The sequence below is a fragment of the Ceratosolen solmsi genome, unplaced genomic scaffold, assembly GCF_000503995.2.
Source record: "Ceratosolen solmsi marchali unplaced genomic scaffold, CerSol_1.0 scaffold70, whole genome shotgun sequence".
NCBI classification, from domain to species: Eukaryota; Metazoa; Arthropoda; class Insecta; order Hymenoptera; family Agaonidae; genus Ceratosolen; species Ceratosolen solmsi.
This window is the reverse complement of record NW_011948448.1, coordinates 621,239-646,238: the sequence shown is the minus strand read 5'-3', so window position 1 is coordinate 646,238 and position 25,000 is coordinate 621,239. Positions and strand designations below refer to the sequence as shown.

The following is a 25,000-nucleotide window of genomic DNA, read 5'->3' as shown; positions in this document are numbered from 1 at the left end:
TCAATAACATAGGGGGAGAGAGTATCAGCATAGAGTCGATTGCTGATTATCTCTTGCCGGTACTCCACTCCAGTTCTGCCTCTTCTCTTATGCAAATCCATAATGTGCGAATGAATGGACGAGAATCGCGTTATTACGTGCTTTTGCTCCTTTTGCTTTTACATATACACTGACTGCTGCCGATCGATAATCGTACGAAGCCGATTGTTTTATTTTATTTTTTTACTCGCTATTCGGTATTTTAGAATTGTACGTTGCGTCTTACCACCAGAATAACGGAATGATTAATCGAATTTCCGTAGAACTCTGCCGTAGCTTGAAAGTGCGTTGAATATTGATAAAAAAAAAAAAAGAAAGAAAAAAAAAAATTAAAAAAAAAAAAAAAAAAAAAAAAAAAAAAAAGGAAAAAAAAAAAAAGAAAAAAAAAAGAATATTGCATTAATGCTGCAAAAACCATTAGCGATGGAAATGGTGATAGAAAGCTCGTTAAGCTCCGGTCAACGATCATTGTCACACACGGCGAATTGTAACGTTGGTATTCTATCGTTTATTTTAACTTTAGCCAACTTATTTTCATCAATATAAACATCTGGTTGAATTGCTTGCTGATAAAAAATTCGTATTTGGTTTATACGTGCAGTTTGTGACTGACAAGATGGGTGATCGTAATGACTTTACACTGGTCGGCTACTCCTACGGTTGCACCATTGCCATTGAGCTCGCGAGAAAATTGGAGGCCAAAGGCATGACTGGAAAACTGATTTTCATCGATGGCTCTCCAGATTTGATAAAGTCCATCGTCAATCAACATTTAACTTACAGCTCTGACGAAGAGCTTCAGAGTAACATTTTGCTAGGCATGATGGACATTATCGATCCTTCAATGAGTTCGGAGGTAAGAATGTTCCTTTTCTCTTTTTGCACTACACAATACAACAATACCGTTAGCGAAAATTATTTTACAATATTAAGAAAATATGCCCACTTCCTTGTATAATATTATAATGTTGAGCCTGCGATATATTCCTTGGGCAGACAAATCTTTTTCCCTTCCTTCTCCTGCGTGTTCATATTATTTATAATCATAGATTAATAATATATATATATATAGCAATCGAGTAATAATCTAATCTTTTGCTTTGTAATTAATCAAAGACCTTTGTATCGCCACTTATCGAGGGGATGCTCGCGCAAGGAGACATTTGACGCCCACGCGCTCGTTAATCGACAGTCCATTATTTTAAGCATTAAAATTATTTAGGCGATTTTTCGATCGCTACATCCAATTTTACTAATGAAAAAGCTAATGAAACCGAAGGATCGATAAATTCAGCTCGATAGATCTCGCTAATTCTCCTTTTTAACGCAGCTCGTCGTTAGCATGTCGAATAACACAACGTGGGAAGAAAAGCTTCGGACTTTCACTACGTGCATACGAAATTCATCCGTCTGGGAGTCAATGAACGAGGATCAGTTGAAAATCATCCCGGAAGTGCGAAAGAGAATCGTCGCTTTGACAAAGTACGATACAACCGACCTGAAGCCCATCAAATCGCCCATTACTCTATTGAAGCCGACGATGCCGACGATGCTCTTCGCACCCGAAGATTATAAACTGGGCAAGGTACATCCCATTGGAATATCAAAGTCGTGCCTGAGGCTTTTCACCACACGACAACATCAATCATTACGATAGAACATAATAAAACATAATTGATAATTAATATGAATTATAAATGATGAGCTGATAGAGTCGTTCGCTATTTAAGGATGCTTAGTGTGCGAGAGGCTTTTAAATTAATTTATTCATCGATGAAAGTGTTGCGCCAATAGTACGGAACTCTTCGCGCTCAAATGATGAATAACGACTTTTTAATTAAACTCTTTGAGCAATCGCAATGTAATTAGACGCGAATAATGTTTTCTACAGCGGTACAATTACAATAACAATTACAATGCAATAATTATAATGCTTTAAGCTGTGACTTTATAATCTTATGAAATCGTCTTGAAAGATCGAAGGAAGAATCATTTCATTCACAATAATGATTTGAATTTTTTATTTTTTATTTTATTTTTTATTTTTATTTTTTTTTTTAGCTCACAACAGGAAAGATAGACATTTATTATGCTGAGGGAAATCACCGAACGATCATGGATAATATCAAAATTATCTTGGCAATCAACGGTGATCCCATCGAGGATCCCGATGAATTTAAGGAGAAATTAATGGAAGGCAGTTCGTCCAAGGCTGCGAGCTTAGCGCAATAATCATTAAAACGGGAATTGCGTGTTCTTGTCTTGTATATGAAGTTGTTTCGCGAGAGGAGAACAACGTCACGAAGCTTTTTTTTTTTGTTTGTTTTTTTTTTTAATTTTTTTTTTTAATTTTTAGCGGACACCAATGAATATAAATTATTATGGGCATGTTATTATAATGTTTGGAAATTTTATTGTCGTTGCTGTTGATTATTGAAATTTGTATTTTTATTTTTAATTTTTTCTTCCGTCTTCTCCCTCTCTTAATATTACTCGTAAAACTGATAAATGGTTACCATAATCATAAAACACTCCCGTCATTTTTACGCAAAATAATATACAGACATTAATATAAAATTGATTAAAGACTTCTCGGAACAAATAATTTTTAAAATAAAGGTATTCAATTAGTTAGAAAATCGTTTTAATTTCATATATACCCTTTTATATTTCCTGCCAGTCCGTCATTATTCTGATTCAAGAGCTTGAGAAAATCATCCAATGGATAATTTTAATTATAAATAATAAAGATATATATAGTAGTAGTTTTATAATTTTCTTGCTCTTACTTAATTTTATTTATATCTAGTGAAATATATAAAAACTTGAGCTTTAGAACACTTTTATATGAATTATAAAGAAAAATGATGCTTTTTAATGAAAGAAATATCTTTGTTGTAATACTTTACTTTTTAATGTAAATAGCTGTTTCTGAACCTAACTATTAAACATTTATTCTTAATACCAATTGTAATAATATCAAAGTGTAGCTTAATGAAAATTGTTGTCATTATCGAGAAAATTAATATATTTTTAAACGTATCGCGATTAGCGTAGGAGGTAAGATTTAATTATACATATTTATTTACATTTAATTTATGCAAGATAGGCATATTTGTGCATTATTTGATATTCACCTTCCTAACAGACATCGACACATACTATATTATCACTTATGAAAATAATTGAATGTAATTAAACATATGATTCAGAAATTAATAAAATTAAGATTTTTAAATGAATATAATTGCATTCCTAATTTATTAAATGACACAACATTCACAAATCATTAGCAAGCTTGATAAATTGATAAGAACTATATTAAAAATTTATAGGTGCAAATTGTTTAAATCGTTTTTGCACTGTTACAATATTTTTAACAAAGAGAACAAAGGAGATAATTAATAAAAATTATTTACTAAGTATTTATTCTACTTGGTGAATCTTTTACATAAATGCGCAAGTACATACATTAAATTTAGCGGTCTTTCATGCGTAACGACTAAAGGTTCAATATGAATTATGTACAAGAAAGATGAGTCGTGGCTTATTCCAACACATTTATAAAATTAACAACGTGTATCAAAATAGTTACTTTTATTTCTAAACAATTATCAAATTACGAATATCTTCTTATTAAATTTAATAAAAATCTAAAAGAGATATTGTCATTTTATACGCAGGCGCAGCTAGTGATCCGTATATCTGTAGATGCTTATACGAGAATATTTTTATTTGGATGTCTTATGTACATAAATAAACACAGTAACGATGGAAATTTGTTATTACAATTAATTTGATGACCATGACCACGACTAATCAAGAAAAATGACATTGTAAAGGATATTTTGATCGACGTAATAGAAAGTATTCAAATATGATAAATATAATCAGTCTATGCTCGTTTCAATTTTCATTGTCATTGCAAATTTTTATTCTCACAATTTTTTTCAAAATTTTTATTAATTTTATTTAATTATTATACAAATTTATGAGGAGCAAAAAAAGAAAGAATCGAAAGAAAAAATTGAAAGAAAAGCAAGAAATACAATTTCTAATATTCTTATTATTAATCATTAATCTGCATAAAGAATTCAAAGTGAATAAAAACAAAACTTAACAGTTAAAAAGACTGAGATTATTATACAATTTCATTCGTATTACTACCAAATATGAGAATAGACTTTCTTAAAATTTCCCTTAATTTTAATGAAAAGTGTTTATCTTAAGTCTATATATAATAATATACAAATTGAATAAACTTATGATGCGATGATAGATGAAAAATCAATATCAATTAGTATTTAACGAAAGATTAAAGATCCATAAGTTCTAAAGTTGGATCACTATTATTTACTTCCATTGTTTGATTCAAATTTGGAATGCTTTCGTTATTGTTGTTGTTGTTGTTGTTGTTGTTGTTATTGTTATTGTTATTTTGATTGTTATTGTTGTTGTTGTTGTTGTTGTTGTTGTTATTGTTATTGTTATTTTGATTGTTATTGTTGTTGTTGTTGTTGTTGTTGTTGTTGTTGTTGTTGTTGTTTGCGCTAATGGAGGTGCTATTATTATTGTCATTGGAAGATGGATTCTCGCTTTCGGTATCTCTAGGCATTGACAACATACATAAATGTTTGCTTGGCGGCTCCCAAAGTACTAAAGCCATGCTACGCCTCTCCCTGAAAAGACATATTTCATTCAAATTTTTTTCAATACAGTATTACATTATGATAATCGAGAAATTAACAATGTTAAGTGCTGCTTAAACAATTACATTACTACAACAATTATATTGATTTTCATCGCTTACAATTTTGATAATAAACTAGATGGAAGAATTGGCTCCTGTTGCAGTTTTTTAACTTCGTCCGATATAATTAGCCTTGGCTCGCTATCAAATTCATCTATTCCTAATGAATTTGGTAAATTTGTGTCACTAGCTTGTGGCAAAATTTCTCCAGTAATAGCCGTCGATGTTGACGATACAGATTCTTGTGTATTAAGTACATTGTTACTGATATACAATCCTCGAAAGTGCTGAGCCATTTTCTCCTCAGTAATAAATTGTTTAGTAGGTTGTCTATAATATAAATAATATAATAATAATTGTTTTGATATAATAATATTATACTTTTGCACAACGTATATTATGTTGTTAGAAATATACTTATTAGTGAAAATACCAGTGAATTGTGCTCAAGATTATTCACCAACGTAATTCCAATATATTTAAATATATTATACATTATGTAAATTGAGTAATAGTTTTGATACGTAAATATCAAACGCTTCTTTAATTTTATAAGATATAAAGGAATATAAGAAGCTCGTGAGTCCTTTAATTTTCATAAATAAAAAAGGGAATTCAATATAAATTCAATAAAGGCAAGTTCTATGTAATTGTACGTACGTATCGACTATGTCAGGTGTTTCGAGTTTGCGCTTCTGATGAATAAGTGGTTCGAACGGTTGTGGAGTCCTTTCGCCAGTAAATCGAACCAGATCCGGTTGTTGAAAGGCGGATATACTCCAAGGCATTGTCATTGGAGGTACCTGAGGCATTCTCAACCATTGGGTCTCATTTTGTTGAGTGATGCTCTGATGGCTCAACGTATGTGAAAAAACAGACTGTGTCGTGTGCAGTTGCGTTCCACCCATTGTATTCTGAACCGGAGTTGGATGCACTGAGTAAAAGTGTGTAGACATAGCTAGCATAGTGCAAAGAAGATTTAGAGACAAACGACGATACTCGATTGTTTAAAACAATTTCACATATTACTATTAATTAAAGATATTGCGCAATGGCACACAATCGCGACTTACTTTGTTTACTTATTACAATCAAAATCATACGACATCAAATATTTAATCGCAGAAGTCTAACTTCTATATTCGATTACTAAATGACTGACAAAAATTACTCGCTTCATCGTGCTTATAAGTATACATTGTGATAAATCAGAAATATTGACTTTTGTCTCTTTAATCTTAAATACATTTTCAATACAATACATAATAGATAATTAATCATTTTAAATGCCTTTATTTAATGATTTTATTATATACTTGAATAGATAAATGTAGTAAATGGCATTATTTTACTAATACAATACTTTTAAGTTCTTAATATTAAATGAAATATTAAAATATAAAAATACGCTGTACAATATATTGATAATATTTCAACTTATAAATTGAATGATTAATTTTTAATTAATACGATGTTAACTAATTTTTGGATTCCCATATAATATTTCAATATAATGAATATGACGGTAATAAAGTTAAACATATTTTTTGATGGAAATTTTGTTAAAATCAATATATATATAGTTTTTCAAGAGATATATAGTTAGTAAAACTTTTCTTCAAAAGGATTTTAGGATAAAATTGTATTTGTAAATTGAAAAGATACTTGGTGTCGTTACTCTATTGCTATTAAAATTTTGTTATGAAAATATAAATTTGAATTTTCGTTGTATAAATAATAAGTATTGCGATAAAATATTTAAAAAAATAAGTCTTTGTTTTTTACTTTTTAATAGTCACGACTTTGAATAACTACTACCGAACTACTCCAAGTACTTCGCATATATCGTAACAATTTGAATGCCTAAGATATATATATCATGCAAATCGTACTCTCTTGACAGTCCGTTAATTTTTACGAGCAATAATTTATTATACGCAATCATTCGGATTTTGCTGAACTTTTAATATGGTTACCCCCCAATTCGTAATTTCACACTTTACGAAATGGCTTATTGCTCCTCGATAGAAAAAATTTGCCGCAATTTTTGGCGTTTGCACGAAAATTGGGAGAGAAGTAATTGGCAGAAGAAAGCAATTTAACTTAACGTACTGTCATGGAAGATAGGCCAGAAATTTTTCTCGTAGATGTAGTCGGGAAAGACGGCTGTACTATATACAACGATGACACTGGTATTCTAGAAATATCCTCTCGACGTCTACACAACTTTCAATACTAAACTCTAATTCACAGCTCTTTCCTCATAATTCATAAGCTGATTATATACGATGATTATACGACACCTTTTTCTCTACCTGTAGCCCCAATTAATAATTCCCCAATTGATTTAAATAAATATTCGCCTACGTAGCCTCTTAACGTTTAGCAGCGTATGTGTTTGTGGCTTGGCAATAAGCTGTTCTAAAATGGCTCCTAGTTCTCCGATTTAAGCTCGAGGAAAAGTTTTGAGTGCGTTCGTATGTATGAGCATAAACTTGTAGGATTTTGCAGTCAGTGCTTTGTGCTTTGGTAACAAAGTACTTCTATATGAAGGAGTGTCCAATAGGGAAATTCGTGACTATTGTTGTTCCTTGTTGTTTGCTCAGGCCGTCACAATGACCGTCAGATTATGAAAATTTTTAAAAACAGAAACTGATATTACTTTATAAGAATCGAATTTTTTCGAATGAAAAATTATATAAAATAGCTGAAATAGGGGAAGGAGATTAATTTCTTGAATTTCCGAGGTCAGATAAATTTAAGCGAGCTTTATTAGTTAGTTTAGCTATATTATTACTAAGAGATTATTAATGATTTGCAATGCTGGTGAACCAAGGACTTTGTTTTTGTTTATAAGCGTGTTTGTAAACGTATAAGAAATAAAGAAAAAAAATTCATTTCCGCACAAATCATTGCTGTTGTAAAAATATAGCAAAAGTTCGATCTAAGCTCGGCGGAGTTGGAGACAAAATCAAATCAAATGCCTAATTAATATAATTCGCTTAAACCCAAGAATAATACTTTTAATTATATTTTTTTTTCAAAGCATTAATTTGATTAAATCTTCCATCTTTGGCAATAGGAGGATGCCAGCAATAAAAGAAGTGAGGACTGTGCTTATCAAATACGACATTAACCCTTCGGGGTTATGATTGTCAAGTGGTGACCGGATGGCATAACAAAAGCTCGTGGCTGACTGTCAGCAATAATCCGACCTTCGTTGACGGGACGATAAGTGGAGTTTGGCATTGTAGAATAGCCTAATTGTAATGGGAATGAATAAAAACAATGTTTTTTCAAGATGGTGCGAATAACATGAAATGTAAAGTCAAATAACAAATTATAGAAATTTATAAATTACGGCAATTTAATGGATAAGCAAAATGACTCGTTCAAAAATTCAGAGGATTAAATTCTTTGTGTTTCTGTTGAGCTTTATTTTTTCACAAAAAACGTCTTGCGATGGAAGTTTTAGAAAAAAGTACGAAACCGCGGAACATGTGCCTTTTATTAGTAAAAGCGATAATAAAGAGAGTGTCGAGACAATTTCCGTACTGTCGAAAAACAAATTAGCAGATCCTCTTGCACAAGGCATTGTGTACAACGTTTCTGTTAATAATTCGAAGAAATTAGGGGTAAACGTAACCTCTAAAACAATTAACGAATTAACTACCACTTATTCGCCTATAACGCCTACAATGCAGGTACGACATTTCTCGAGCGTACATAATAATTATTTCAAATTCTTCATTATCCTCCAAGTTAAACATTCAAAGTGTTATTAAGAAAATATCGCACTCTAGGTTGTTGTATATTTTTGCATTTTAAATTAATGAAATACAATACAAGTCAACAATTGTATGAATGAAAATTTTTATTTCATAATAATATTTGATTCCTACAACGCTGTCACTACCATCTTTATTATTAATAATAGCATTATGTGATTTTCTTATTATCGTTATATTACAGTATATAAAATATATTACAATAATCTTTTCCATGCAATATTTAAATTGATATATGGATTTACATCTCCCGATTGATTTACAAGAATTTATTTATATAATTGATGAATTTTCTTATATTCCAATTTATAATGTGAAAAGTTAATAATAATCAATAGCGAATGTCTTTATTTTTACATTAAAGTTCTCATCTATATTAAATGCTAAAAATCTATTGATACCCGCGCCTATATATCGCTCAATGGAATTTTATAACATACATTGAGCACATATTTGCACGACCGTTGATAATTAATTAATCTCGATTAATAATACAATGCTAAATAACAATATACTTTATAGATGACTAATGGAATGCATATATCATCTTTAAATTCTGGAGCATTTTTAAGAGGTATTTTTGTTATTATTGGTCTTAGCATAATTGTAATGGCATATATGGTGTTCCGTGGCTTTAGGTAAATTTAATAATTTAAATTAATTATTATAGTCGTACCGTGAGCTTATTGAACATTATTAAAACTAAATGTATTAATTATATTTTATAGGTTAAGTAAAACGAGAGCCCAAATGGTTAGAAAATACGGGGTTCTTGCGCATAGACAAGATGTTGAAATGAGACCATTACCATTAGACGAAGACGACGAAGATGACACAATTGTCTTTGATGCAAGTAATATTGCTTCAAATACATTGCAGTCACAAGATACATAAATAAATCCTTATTTTTTATATATATTGTAATGTCGGATAATTGTACACAGTAAAAATAGTTATGTAAACTAATATTTTAAACGATTAATGAACTGTGAGACTGAATATAAAAGGTGAAAAATAAAACAAATAAAATTGATTGATGAATGATGTGATAAAAATTGAATTGTAAAATCTTTTATCAAAATATTTCTTGTTCAAGTTGCATATAATGTAATGTTTGTTCATTAAATTGACCGTGCAATTTTCCTCCTTATAAAATATTTATAGAAAACAAGTATGCTCGTGTAAAAGATATTAATACCATCTGTAAAAAATCTCTATACAATCTGCTAATTATTACTGTGCAAACGCTAAATATCATTGTATAAATGAATTTAATTAACTTTTATGTTTTTTTTTTATTTTTTTTTATTTTTTTTTATTTTTTTTTTTTTTTTTTTTAGTAAACGATACTATAAATTTGATTTTATTTAGGATGAAAGATAAGAGTAACAAATGATAGAAATTTAAAAAAAAAAAATAAAACCGATCTTTGGCATATAATTAATTAAATTATCTTTGGTATTTAATAATATGCGGCACCGCCTGTTAATCAATATATTATCTTGATAAGAAATACTTTCAAACTGATGTAATTTTATTAGAAATAAGTACACCGAATGTATAAAAGAGTCATGTTTGTATTATACAGTGATTAATATTATTCAAAATGACCTATGCGTTTGTAAAAAGTTAAATTTTATTTACATTATTTTATAAATATAATATAAATTATAAAATCACTGTATACGAGATATATTTTATTATCACTTAGAGTTATGTGGTTGGAAATTTTATTTTATTTTAAATAATCTTAATTGAATGCATCTTAATGATGCATGAAAATTGCATTTCTATTCATTCTATTGAATGAATCGAAATTTATATTTACAATATAAATTATAAATCAACAATATGTAAAATTAAATACGTCCCAAAAATCACAAATGTGCATTAAATTGTGAATTTGAATTTTTAACAATAAATTCTTATAAATAAAATCAAAATAAGTATTCATTACTTGGAATTATTTTTGAACGTATTTATTATATTGACAAAATTTTTACAGTTATGTATTATAACGTTCCTAATTAATGTAATTAATTATGTAATAAGCTATATAGCACAACTACATATATATATATATATATATATATATATATATATATATGTATACAAATTACAAATACAAATACAAATTTTTTGCGAAATCATAAAACTTCTTATTACTTTATTTATAATGTTTATTTAATTTTCTTTTCAAAATCAAATCACTAAAATATAATCTTCATAATTCAATATAATTCACATTTCAATACATTAATATTTAAACTACGAAATTAATCCATGAAATATGTTTATAGGTATATTCATTATTATGTGAATATAAATGTACGATATGGGTGTAATTTGATTGTGAATATGTTCATTACGCGTTGGTAATTTGATTTATTACGCGATGTACAATACGTAGTCAACACTGATTTTATAAAGGGCCGCGATAGAAGGTCGTGGCCCTTGTTTAGCTGGTGCCAAAATCTCCGATGCCGTTTGTCACAACAATGTTTTGTCAGGATAAGTCAGGTTATTGGAAATAGAGTATCACGTCAGTATTTTGAATATAATTCAACATTAAGTCGTAAAAATAAATAAATAAAATTATTCGTTTTCAGTATATAAATATTTGTAACAATGGTAAAAAGAAATTAACGCTATATTTACTTTACCGCATCCACTATTTATTAAATGATATATTATATTTGTCTGTTTGAAGTACTTATATATTTTCGTGTTTATAAAGTCGTAATATAATAAATTATATTACTTAACGTTATCCTATCTATAATTATTATCCTAATTATCTTCCAATTATATGAAATATGTGTATAAAAATGTTTAAAGATCTTAATATATGAATGGACATTGAATCACCGTTTGAAATTGTGTGAATAAATTTTATATACTTCCATAGAGAATTTAACAATGAATAATATTAATTATAATTTTACATTGCAAAACTCAAACTTATTCTCCATCATTTTGGAAAATTGACTATAAACTACTCTTTCGTTACAGATCCTTTGTGCTATTATAAATACAGAATAATGTAAATACGTAATAATCGAGTTCAACGAACACTATATTGTAAATAGGAATTTCGATTATTACTAATTTTTAGATTTAAATATATTACTACTTCCAATACTTAAAAATGTTCCATTTAAATTAATAAATAAAGTCAAATAAAGTTTTTTTTGTCATTTTTATTATATTTCTTAATGTAAATAATTTTTTATTCCTTTAATGTAGGGGTGCAGTTAACACACCACAGTTAACACGAAATATTTAACGATATTTTGCCTTGATTTTATATTTGGCACCAAACAACAAGACATTAACTGTGAAATGTGATTAGTTATATATTACACATACTCTGGCCTACATTAGGAATTTAAAAAAAATTGTAACAATTAAGGTCAAAGCTAATACATTTATAATATTGTAATAAAATGATTATGAGCAAACATGGATATTCCATCGTCAATTTTTTCTTAACAACATCAGTTTAAATCAATAATAACTTGCATAGTTTTTATTTATGGGATTATGTCGTGATAAAGAAGTTAAACGCAATTATCATTTTTCTCTTATCATCATTACAAAATAATCGATGACAATACTTCAAATAATTTTTTCTTTAATCTTAATATAAGGTCTCCTAACAACATTTTCTATTTATAGTATTGCAATATTGTAAACTCCAAATAGATTCAAATGTATGTTAAATAGAACATATTTCAATAAATTTGTTGATAAAGCTAGAAACAAAATACAATGAAACAGTTTATTCTAGGTAATTTATATATCACATAGACCTCCACAATATTTTTTTTATATCCTATTATTCGTTGCTCAATCGTTATTATATATATATATATATATATATTTTTTTTTTGTTTTGTTTTATGTATTCCAGATAATGAAGTAAAATTCTCTCTAGGATATTGTATGTTTCAACAGTATTTCCACTACGCGAAATGTTAAAATCTTTTTGATGCAAATATCAATGTAAATGATTAGATAAACATAAGGCAACGGTAACATTGAGCATTAAACCGATAGATTTTCAAAATACAAGATATAATGTTTAGTTTCTGTACAATATTACGCACTCTTATTAACCGATAAATTAAGAAAATGAGTTTATCGACAAGAATTTAACATACAGTCAATTCCACGAGAGCCAACTCTTACGACATTACAATTTTATAACTAAAAAAGGTTGCGAAGATATTTTAATTCACTACGTGAATGAAGACATCGCTCTTTTTATGAAAACTATTAATTTATAAAACAAAATATAATTATAGCAGATCACAGATATAGCAATGATGCGCCGAGTTAATTGAAAAATAAACAATTTCTATAAAATTCTAAATTACTAATGGTCGTCACATGTAACTCAAACAGCTCTACTGAATTCGTATTGTCATCGTAATTTCGTCAATTAGTTATAAAGTTATTTTCAAATGCCCTAGTTTGTTCCAAATCGGCCACTCGGAGGCTTAAATGATTTTCGAAAATGATTAATTCGTACTAAATTGCGATTTTTTTTTCTCGGTAAAATATAAATCAAACTAAAATACACTTAGAACGTTAAAATATGTATATATTTTTATATAAATTATCAAATAATATCGCAACAATATTCTCAAAATTAGAAATAATTAAAATTTAATCCACTTGATTAAATTAAATATGCTCTGATTTTTAACGTGCATGGTCTATTCAAGTTATAATGTCTTCAATTGATGACAAAATAGTGATATCATTATAAAATATGAGTCAATTGAAATTTTATGAGACCAAAGTATTATTAGGCTTTTCGATTGAACCAGTATGTAATATTATTAAACTCAATAATTGGTAAAATTGTTTTTCTAAAAGACAATGAATTTAATAAAGAATAAGGAAAGGAAAGCAAAATCTGATTATATCTGATTTAATCGCATAGAGAAACAAATATAAAAATTGTAGTTTGTACTTCTTAGCGAATACTGTCGCCGCTCGCTTTAAATATTTATAATGTACGACTTAAGCTATGAGCTAATTCGTACTATCTAAGCTTATTCATTGAATGTTTATAGAATAACGAATTTAAGGTGTTTAAATTCACTAAAAACAAGCGTGTAAACTGTAAATAGAAAAGAGTTATAAACGAACTGTTGCCAAAAAGGTACTTTATTATACATTTAATTTATGAAATTAAATATTAATTGGATTATTAAAGTATAAAGTCACTGCATCATCTTTAATTCTTATTCATAACGACTTACTGAATTACAAGTTTGATTATTTTTTTTTTTCTCTATTTATTGTAGTTATCGTAGAATTATATTGTAATAAAACAATTATTATAAAAGTAATAAAAGCTGTTGGTTTACATAGTAATTGAAATATTATTAGAATATTATAAGTATCTGAAAAACTTTTCAAAGTTGTAATTTTTATTGGCAATAAGAAATTTTAAGTTATTATAAATAAATAAAGTCACAATATACATATCGATTTCAATCAATTAAATTTGACAAATTTCTTTCTTATTATTGTCAGAGTAGTTTAACTATTAAAGTATGAAAACGAATACAAAAGAATTTTCTACCATTATAAAAAAAAAAAATTATTAACATATCAATTAGTTTTATTGATCTAGAGATACAATACGGAGTTTCTTCGATTAACCCTTGCGAAAATTAATATGTTATAGTCTTAAACAATAATCGAATAATTGTCCCTCCACGTGCAAGTATTTCATTCATTATATATATTAGTGAGACTCTTGATAAAGAAGTTCAAAGATTTGTACAAAAGAACCAAGAAAATTTACGTTGAACGTTGAATTCTTCTAATAGATCTTTAACAAAATTCTATGCTTTTAGTAAGTGATAAGATTTATGTTAAATATAGTCATTGTTATATTATCGTAACATTATTAACATAGATATTAATTGGTCCTGGTGTAAATGGTAAATAAAAATTTGGATGAAGCGTGCATTGATATAAATATTAATTTTAAAGTTATACATATATATATATATATATATATATAATTTATGTTGCACGTGTTATTCAAGTTTATGAATTTGGAAATTTATTATTCAATAGATAATTGTATCTATTATTGAGATTGTCTGCAGTATAGAAAATTTTTTCTATACATATTTTAACATAGACCATAAATTTTTTACTTATTTGAACAATACTAATGACTATAACTGTAATTGGAATGATCATACAAATTTTTACAGACTTATCGAATTATTAATGAAAGGAAAGATAATAATATATCATTTTATGCAGAATAAATAATTTTTTTAAATCTATTAAGAATTTATACTTCCAAATAAATCAAATTAAATCGAATGTTTATTATGATGAGAGAGGGAGGGGGAGGGGGAGGGGGGAGGGGGGAGAGTGCTCAATATGAAAAAATTCATAAAAACAATACCCAAAAGTATCTATTTGTATTTAAACATAATTCTCTTAATTTATAACATAAAAATTATCTAATAATTTTCATATTTAAGTGCATTAAATTATAGTCGAATTAATTTAAAAAATATATATATTTGTCCTAGAATTTATTAAATATGCCAAGAAAATTCAGTCTCTGACTATGGATTAAAAAAAATATTCATAAAGTTTTTTTCCAACTAAGTTATTTGATCAAGAAAATTATCGAAAAGTATTATATTTATTGTACATATTATAGAAAAATATGCTGAAATTCACAATCTTATTCATATAGATAAACGAGGAATATATTCCTTTTTTTTTTTTTTTTTTTTTTTTTTTTTTTTTTTTACAAGAACAAACAAATATTTCATCAACTTTGTTAGCAAAAATACTACTGAATCTTATTAACTATATCTGCATATACTATAACAACATACTCAAGTGCATAGTAAGAGAAGTAATATTTATAGAGGGAAGGAAATGGGAATAACTTTTCTTACTACAATAGTTTCGTGTATAATTTAATATATACATACCGCAAATTCACTACGTATATATCATAATTATAAACTTATTATAAAGTGCTGTATTTTTTTCCATTTTTATAAAAATAAAAATAATACAATGAATAATATAGTTATAATAAATAACTTAAATATGTATTGACAGGATTTATAGAATTTAATACTATATTAAACATCGAGTATTATAAAACTTTGGTTAAAGCAACAAAATCTTTCTCCCTACTATTGTCATATCCACATACTATCGATACACTTGGCAAAGTTTTTTTCTACAAATCGAAAAACTAGTTTATGCTTAATGAACTAAAATAAATATAAAAATCATTCGTATGATATGTAAACATAAAAATTACAAGGGCATTAAGATTTCTTTAAAAATAATGAAGCTTAATTTAATTTTGCTATTTTTATATCACCATAAGATCTCTATAACTAAAAATAAATTTGTTAAAATTTTCATGGACTAAAACGTGCTTCAATACATATTGTAATTCAAGCAAATATACTTCATATACAAGTATTACAAAAACAATTATTATTGTGACCTTTATATTCATTTTTAAATGCACAAATACATTATGTTATTGTTATTGTATTTAAATGTCATCAAACTGTATTAAAAAGGTCATATTAAAATTAAATTGAGAATATATTAATTTATAATTTCATTTGCATAATAAATTATTAATGATAATGAATATAATAAAGACAATAATAATAATAAAAAAATTGAATAAATAAATACTATGAATATAAATGAATATAATAAATGCTATAAAAAATAAGAAAAGTGTGCAAATGTTTTCAATATTTGCAGTCATCTGTTTAAATTTTTTTTATTATAGAGTAGGCATAAAATGAATAATATTATGATCCCAATTGTAAAATAAAATAATAAATTGAATAATAATTTTATAATAAATTTCAAATTAATTTCACGATTAATAATACATTCAAATATTTAAACTTAAACGTTAAAAATAACAGATAATAATTGATATTAAATATCATTATTTTTATTATTAATTAAGATATTAATATAAGATATATGAGAATATTTATCACATTTGTTTGAATAAATATCAATGGTATTGGTTATATAATTTTTCATAATTAGATAAATTAAAAATAATATACAATTTATAAATGAGATTTTGTGTAATATTTTTAATTATATTATTATTAATATCCTTGAATTTTTATTTATTTCTTGAAAAGAGTAATTTAAAGTTATGTAAATTATCTGTGCTACTGTTTTTCATAGAAATTTTTATATGTCAAATATCCCGAGTATTACCAAATGTTAATTGTAGCTGTAATTTATTGAAAGAAATATATAATATATATATATATATATATATATATTTGGAATTAGCATTATCTAAATAATTCAAACCAATGCAAAACTTATTGACAATAGCATCTTCTATAAGTGATACATCATAATAAAAGAATGTAAATTACGCATCATGTCAATAAGATATTGCTTTGAAACATATTACTCTACACTATCAATCCAAGATTAAAACTTAGCTGATAAATCATTCATATGCATTTCATGTCAGGTGATATTACATTGATTACAAAGATATGTGTATGTTTTGAGTTGAATATCAGACTTCCGAATGAATGGATATATCTATATATGTGTGTGTTCCGTGCGTGCGCGCGTTTGTGTATAGAAAATACACATTACAGAAACATACATATTAGAAATAAATAAGTAATTCGTTAAAGTTGAAACTATTTATTGTTGTTTTTTGCAGTATTAAAAGATGTCAAGTAAAATATACGATGTAATCAACAGTAGTGAGGTTAAAATAATGACACATAAATATTTGCATAATCAAGGCTGAGTGAAATGATGGAACTCATCCAAATCTATTAGAATCACAGAATTTTACAGTTTAATTGTAAAAATCCTATTAATTAAAATATGCATTAATTTGATAATCAAGTTTAAAAGCTTGCGATTAGTGTGCCTATAAATGGATATTATTTCTGATAAGTTGTAATAAGTGATCGGGTAGCGACAAAGATAAAGATGACAGAAAGACAGATAGATAGATAGATAGAGAGAGAGAGAGAGAGAGAGAGAGAGAGAGAGAGACCTAACAAGTGGTAAAATGGTGAATGAAATAGTGAAATAAAACTTCTATAAATTTATATCTATAAATAAATGAGTGAATATTTTATAAAAATATTTCATTTAGTATATCTAAAACAAATGTTTAATAATTTGCGATTACATGTTTTTATATATTTGCAAATGTGCGAGATAAAAAATTGTTTTATAAAAAATCTAAATATATTATAAATTTATAATCATTGATCATGTTTGTTTGCTTATAGTTTGGAATAATACATACGTACGATTTAATCTATGACGATTAAAACATTTTTTCCATTAGAATTACCCAGCAAGTATTTCAGTATATGAATTAGACAAACTTTTTTATAGTATATATTAATATTCATTAATGTCAACTGAATTTTAAAACGTGAATTCAAAATAAAACGCCGAGTCCCAATAATACTTTACAATTATTAATTAAAAAATAACAACCAGTACTTGGAAAATATAATATTTTAAAAGTTACAATTTACAATAAGTATGTAGCATCTTTTCCTTGTGACTACGAAGCTTCGTATAAAACATTCAAAATTATTCTCTAAACTTCAATTATTTTTAAAAAGTTCCGTCACTTTATATCGTTTTAAAATTTTTTTCTATATATCTTACAAACAAATAATTTTTTTTTATTTTAAGGTAGAAATATCCACGTGCAATATCTATAAAGTATTCTATATTTTCAAAAAAGAAGTTTCACTTTTATAAACGAATTATTTTATTAACATTTATTACGCTAAATAATATATTTTTAATTCTCATTATATATCATTAAGTGTGTTATAAATATATTTTTAAAATATTGTTTTAAGTTTTTGTTTTTATTTTTTTTTTTTTATAATCTTAAATAATTTATTTATAATTAATACTTTTCTATTAAAAGTTATTTTCACAAATAAAACATCTTTTCAATCGTCAAAAATATTCGAAATTTTATATGGCTAATATAATATATTTTATAAAGTTTATTACATAGAGAATAAAAATATTCATGGAAACGTTTTATTTTGCAAAACAAAAACAAAATACTATGATCCGCAATAGTGATGACATATGTTCGATAAAATATTAAAATTTTTAGAGATAAAATCTAATTTTACGATATTAAGATATAAATAAAATCGTGAAATTAAAATAATTCTGCTTTATCATAATGTAATAATCATGTATTGATAAAATTAAGCCAAATTTGTATATAATTATCTAAATCATTTTGCATGCCTATTCAACGTATAAGTTGAAAACAATTAATAGTTCGGTGATCGTAATGTTTCAATATATAAATTAAAAAAACCATTGATTAAAATAAATTAAAAAAAATAAAAATAACTATTAATACATAAGATTATAAACTAATGTTAACTTTTATCACACGCTATACATAATAAATTTATAATATAATATCTAACATTATTGTGTCTCATGTATAAGTATGATCATAAATTCTATATTTTCATTACTTTATTGTAAGATAACTACTAGTTTGTCACGATTAACGTATTATTTATAATTTGACATTATTTTTGCGCCGAATATCCTGAAAGTTACTAATATTAAAAAGGTAAAATATTAAGATTTTACTAATATTTTAATATTAATATTAAACTAATATTTTATGACAAATGAAAAAACAACATTATTCTTATACATAATAAAATTGATCTATTCTACATAGACATATAGTGAGTGGAATAAACAAATACCTGGAATTATAAATACTATACATTCATGTATTAGTTTAGTCATAAATTTTTTTTTTAACACACGTGTTATACTTAAAAAGTATTGTGAGAATAATACATGATTGATTTAAACAAATTTTCAGTCGATTAAGCTGGAATATATATATTAGTAGTTAGTCTTACAATTCCGATGCTACTCGATCAATTCTGGATCTTCGATTATAGCCAGTAAAAAAATGTGCAAACAGCAATTTTTGATCTGTAGTAGTATGAGATATGTAATATTACAATGAATATGAGATACGTGATCGATCGTTTCATGAATAATTGATGTGACAGCAAGAATATAATATATATATATATATATATATATATATATATGAAATAGATTTTCTCGTAAATTATGAAAAATTAAGCTTTTATAATAGACATTTTATACATATCAAATTTAATTCACTTTATATTATATTATTTGCCTTTGGTTATTATCATTAAAAAAAAAAAAAAAAAAAAAAAACAGGGATTATTGCAATTTTAAATAGAAGCTCAGGTTTTATTGTTCTTGCGTCACAACAATCTAATGTACTAGTACTCTGTAAACTGAATATTGGAATACATAAATATCCTCACGATCCTTTCTCTTTACTTCTGCACTACAACAATGCACATGCCACAATATATTATTAATTTACCCGTACTATTTTAATATTAGTTGTAACATTATCATAGTTCTCGGTTGAAAAGCAACGTATACAATTGTATGATTTTCAATTGATAATCATTTTATTTGAATTTTTTAATTCATAAAATTTCCACTAATTCAAACATATCGTTTCAAACGTAGAATAATATATTATTTATCGAATTTTACATTAATTAATTAAACATCCGACTAGGAAGAATCAGTTTCTTATCAATATTTTAATAATTTTTCCTGCATTGACTATGCACGATTAAATAAATCTTAAAAATAGGAAATTAAATTTTTTAAATATTTCAATTTAAGTGTATAATGTGTGTAGGCACTGTATAATTAATCGAATCAACTTCTAGTCAATATCGAAACATAAAAATGATAAATTGTCGCTCTGAATTTTCTTATTAATACAAAGATTATTGTCGTAAATAGTATGACATGAATGATGATCTTATTAATAAATTAATGTTATTATGTTTTATTATGATATATAAAGTTAATATTAATATGTGTAATTCTATTATATAAGTTTGATTATGTATATTTATTATGACATTGTAAGAAAAATCCAATAATATATTAATAATGTGTGATATTTAATGTTTTCATGATATAAATACTTTTCACCGAATATATATTATATAATAAAAAAAATCTATTGTCTTTCTAGCATAATGAAGTCTTTGCTTAAAAGCCCTTTTTTCTATTTATAAATATCTATTATTGACTATTTTAGCAATGTTTTTAGTATTTTCTTACCATTTCTTTTTACTTATTATTTTATTTTACTCTATTGTAGATGAAATATATGTGTAAATAATATACGTGTAAACAAAATATTGTTTTGAAACTTTTTTGTCCTTTTTTGAAAGAAAAAAATGATGCAATATAATAAATAAAACAAAAAATAATAATAAATGCTAACATATATAAAGTAATATATTATAAATTCTAATGTTAAAATGAAAAAAATATATGCACAATTTATGGAGCTGTTTAAGATTAAATGTTATAATTGAAAAGTAACCAAATAGACAATATAAAAGAAGAATTACGATAAACAAGTAATTAAATTGAACATAATTATTCAAATCACGTTTGAATTGATGGCATTGATGTATTTTAATGAATTTTTCAACAATAAGATGAAAAAGCTGTACAAACTTGAAAAATAAACGATTCTCAATAAAGATGAATTAATATAAATTGCGTATATATATATATATATATATATATATATATATATTGATAAAGTAATATTACAATATTATAATAATAAAAGTAAAATATATTTTATTTTAATGATTTACAATAATAGAATATAATATTTTATTGAATATTATCATGAGAAGAAAATATAAGAATACAAATTCAAAAGAATATTATGCCTATTTTGCTTCGAAATAATAATAAAAGGAAATAAAACACAAATGAAATTTAGTTGAATACAATTAGATGAATACTGTAATATGACGTTTATGAGAAATTAATTGCGTTTTAAAAAAGAAAAAGAATGATAGTTCAAGAGAAAAATAGACTAAAGTTTTCAATCACTACATAATAATATATGTTAAGAGATACAATACAATATAATTTAATCTTTTCCATATTAATTACTTGACGGATTATTTAATAATATGTAGTATATTCACAATATTATTAAAATCTAATATTGTTTTAAAAATCAATAAAGTTGCGGCTTACTGAACTTTTTAGATACAAATAACATTTAAAGTGACATTATATTTATGAAAGCTATTCGCTCGGCTGCAGTTGTACAAAACAATTTCAAATTTATACAATAAATGATTGCTTGTTTAATATTATTTAATATCTACACGATGAAATTGAATGGATTGCTTGATTTATGATATTCCTGCACGTTACATTTTTAAATTATAAAAGTTGTGTAACAGTTTTCTAATGTAGTTGGAATTAATATTAAAATATATTTGAAACATTTCATTAATAAAGAGAAAAGTAATTTTCCAATAGCTGAGATTGAATTATTTTTTATCCGAAATTGTTTTAATAGCACCGCGAGGTTAATGTCAAAGAGAGAGAGAGAGAGAGAGAGAGAGAGAGAGAGAGAGAGAGTATAATAAACAACACATCTACTGAAATCTTATCAAGTACTTATTAAATATTAATATTTTGGTTTACGAAAATTAACTCAAGTGTATAAAAAGCATTCATACATTAAATGATTTATCATGCTAATAGAGATTGTCGTATTCTTATGAAATTTATTCGAATAAACAGATTCGTCTGTGTTTAATTAGTGCAATTAGCAACATTTGCTTTTTATTTGAAAAAAATTATAATTGAAAATTATTCAATCTTTTAGTTTACTAAATCATTTATACAAGCAAGTATTGTAAAAAAAAAAAAAAAAATGGAATATTTTACAAATATAAGGGTCAATAAACCCGATACGTTACTTTTCAAGTTTACGTCATTAGGCGTAACGATCATTAAAAATTGATCTTTACTGTTCAATGCGTCTTCAAATTCAATTCAAACACACTACAACAAAATCGTATAAATTGCATTACAATAACAATAACAATAATACGCTTTATAATGTTAAAATAAATAATTATAAATACGACGAATAAGAAAAATGTTAATAAATTACAAGATAAAAGCTAGTAAAATAAAAAGTTGAAGTAACTTAAAATAGACTTTGGTTAAAAGTTAAAGAAATTTGAAAAGATTCTTGAAATCATGATAGTTTTGAAAAAATTTGATACAATTATTACGTTAGCCTGCGCATATTACGTAACGCGTAGACGTACATATTGTAAATTAAAAATATGCAAACCCAAATGTCTTGTATTGCATAAAGTAGATATATAAAATTTCATTTCAAATGGTTATATTTAAATGTGATTTTGCCTATGCACTTGTATCATTACATTCGTCTGCGTAAATACAACCGATTGCGCGCCCGTGTGTGCGTGTGTAGGCGCGCGTGCGCGCGCGCATACTTTGTGCATGAATTGCACATATCGAGTATCAATTGCTTGATTAAAAAAAAAGAAAAAAAGAGAAAAAGTAACATTAGCGATTCTAGCTCTTCGTGTGCACTTTTACAATAAATGGTTAATTTCCAGATTGAGCAACGTACTCTTTCTCGACAATGATAAATAATGTCGTTAACGACGACAAAAAGTAATTGAATTGAATATTTAAAGAGGTAAATTGTTGGTAAAAGTTGCGGCTACCGTTTGTTGCAGCTTGTTTTAACATTCGATTAACATAGAAATGCTTGAAGCAGCTTCGCGACTCAACATGTCAAACGTAACAGGCGCGAGGAAACGACAGATGCCAGAGATCCATCCACACGCTCGCGCGCGCGTACGCAGAGGCAAAACTACGCCCTGCACGGAAGAGGACTTTACGAGATAGATTGGGAGTGTGAGAATGGGAGATCGCGATGACGAGCGGGCCAGAGAGGAGAGCGAGCGGGTAGACGTGGTAAACGAGAGATAGAGAGAGATAGAGATCGGGCGAGTGTGCGTGTTGCGTGTGTGTGGCGATGGCGCGGCGCGGACGAGAGTGGGGCCGATGGGCGCTGGTGGGGAGCGGTGGAAACGCGGGAGGGAGGTGGTGGGGCGTGGAGGGCGGAAGGCGAGGGGGAGAAGAGAACTGCTGCTGCCGCATTCCTTTCCCTCTTTATCCTCCTTAAGCGTGAAAGACAGCCATCGATGGCGACTGACCAACCAGTCCCACTACTCTCCTGGCTTGATGCTCACATCAGGGCGCGGAGCTATCAGCGGATGAACGGATGAGCGGTTGGCAGTTGCCCTGTTGCGCTCGCTACACCACCAGCAGTTGTTTAATCAACCGATGTCATGGACGTATCCCAGGTAATGTGCGCGGTAGTGCGATTGTAATTCAGCCAGTGCGTGCGTCGCGTTGTCCCGGGCCCCGGGAACGCTCCGAGCCTCTCCACTCCATCGTTCCGCATCCCCGGCCGAGGATCCAGCAGCGAAGGAGCTTCCCTTTCGCAGGGGCGGCGGAGTCGAAGTGAATTTTGGGATCCACCGTACGTCGCCAGTGTTCTGAAAAGCTCGTTTTGACGAGTGCGCTTCGGGGGAGAGGTCGTGAGGCGATGCGCTCCTAACCTCAAAATGTGCGTATAAGTATTTTTATTTACGTGTAATAGCGTGAGGGGCATGTTTATCTGTCGTGCGTTTATTCAGGATGTCAGATAAAAATTTGTGAGCGAGAAGTGAGGGCGAGCGAGGATGATACGAGCAAATTGGTTTGTTTATGTGCTCGCGTGAGATAAGTGAGAGGAGGAATGGGGGTATGACAGGAGAGAGAGAGAGAGAGAGAGAGAGAGCTAGTTGTTTCCCGTCCGATAATTTCAGAGAAACGCGAAAGAAGAGATAGATAGTTAGTAGCGACTAATTAATTGGCTGATGGAACAATCGGCTACGGAAGGGACGAGGAATTTAAATTCCCAATCTTGCGCGCCTCTACCAGCCTTTATTGAGTTGGCTAGCGTTGGTTAAAAAAGGATAAGAGACAATTGGATATTAGCGTTGGTAAATCCACTCACTTGACACACGGTGCGTTGAACGCCTGCGAAGGAGGCTGCATGTACCCTTGCGCGATTGCGCGCTTGTATTATCTCGGTCCTACATGTGTGCGTGTGCGCGCCTGTCTCTTCATAGGCGTTTAGGCGCATATGTGGGATGCGATGTGCATAGGTGTGCTGTCGCTGTTAAGAGACGTATTTCACAATGCATTTCACGTTTCTTGTTGACGCTTATTGCTTCCGAACCCTATTTCGCAGTTATCAAAAATATGTTTAATCCTGTTGCCATATTAAAAACCGCGGGGTTTAACGAATGGAACACTGTTTAAATTTAAACTATTAAACAGAATATTTATTAAATTTTTGTTTGATGGTGATACCCCCCCC

The 25,000-nt window shown here is 27.4% G+C and overlaps 4 protein-coding genes across 5 annotated transcripts in view; 3 read left to right on the top strand and 1 right to left on the bottom strand.

Moving 5' to 3' along the window:
- The window catches only part of LOC105366359 (Fatty acid synthase 3), a 19,581-nt gene extending 17,212 nt beyond the window's left edge, over window positions 1–2,369 (top strand). The window contains exons 20-23 of the mRNA XM_011504779.1: window positions 1–59; window positions 641–895; window positions 1,370–1,624; window positions 2,101–2,369. The exon at window positions 1–59 is cut by the window's left edge and continues 405 nt beyond it. Coding sequence (XP_011503081.1) covers window positions 1–59; window positions 641–895; window positions 1,370–1,624; window positions 2,101–2,271 — 740 coding nt within the window. The 3' untranslated portion in view covers window positions 2,272–2,369. The remainder of the gene's footprint in view (window positions 60–640; window positions 896–1,369; window positions 1,625–2,100) is intronic.
- A 1,883-nt stretch (window positions 2,370–4,252) lies between these two features.
- LOC105366358 (putative uncharacterized protein DDB_G0280555) lies at window positions 4,253–6,959 on the bottom strand. 2 transcript variants are annotated; one of them, XM_011504778.1, is made up of 4 exons: window positions 6,902–6,959; window positions 5,450–5,723; window positions 4,850–5,119; window positions 4,253–4,718 (listed from the first exon to the last, which is right to left on the bottom strand). In XM_011504778.1, coding segments are annotated over exons 1-4 (909 nt in total). In that variant the 5' UTR covers window positions 6,903–6,959; the 3' UTR covers window positions 4,253–4,354. The 2 variants fall into 2 exon arrangements, with proteins under 2 accessions (XP_011503080.1, XP_011503079.1); XM_011504777.1 differs by having other exon boundaries at window positions 4,254–4,718; window positions 5,450–5,747.
- A 1,090-nt stretch (window positions 6,960–8,049) lies between these two features.
- On the top strand, window positions 8,050–9,623 carry LOC105366357 (uncharacterized). The gene is made up of 3 exons (XM_011504776.1): window positions 8,050–8,493; window positions 9,100–9,215; window positions 9,306–9,623. Exons 1-3 carry the CDS (start codon window positions 8,173–8,175, stop codon window positions 9,469–9,471), a joined length of 603 nt encoding a protein of 200 aa, XP_011503078.1. The 5' UTR covers window positions 8,050–8,172; the 3' UTR covers window positions 9,472–9,623.
- Window positions 9,624–23,863: 14,240 nt separating this feature from the next.
- The window catches only part of Src42A (Tyrosine-protein kinase Src42A), a 27,747-nt gene continuing 26,610 nt past the window's right edge, over window positions 23,864–25,000 (top strand). Inside the window, exon 1 of the mRNA XM_011504775.1 lies at window positions 23,864–24,202. The gene's annotated coding sequence lies outside the window, so the exon portion shown is untranslated. The remainder of the gene's footprint in view (window positions 24,203–25,000) is intronic.

Coding starts and splice junctions, on each gene's coding strand:
- LOC105366358 (XM_011504777.1), bottom strand. CDS start 5,745: ATGTCTACACACTTTTACTCAGTGCATCCAACTCCGGTTCAGAATACA. Junction 5,120..5,449: donor ACACCTGACATAGTCGATAC/GTACGTACAATT, acceptor TTTATATTATAG/ACAACCTACTAAACAATTTA. Junction 4,719..4,849: donor TCTAGTTTATTATCAAAATT/GTAAGCGATGAA, acceptor ATGTCTTTTCAG/GGAGAGGCGTAGCATGGCTT.
- LOC105366357 (XM_011504776.1), top strand. CDS start 8,173: ATGACTCGTTCAAAAATTCAGAGGATTAAATTCTTTGTGTTTCTGTTG. Junction 8,494..9,099: donor CTATAACGCCTACAATGCAG/GTACGACATTTC, acceptor TATACTTTATAG/ATGACTAATGGAATGCATAT. Junction 9,216..9,305: donor ATGGTGTTCCGTGGCTTTAG/GTAAATTTAATA, acceptor TATATTTTATAG/GTTAAGTAAAACGAGAGCCC.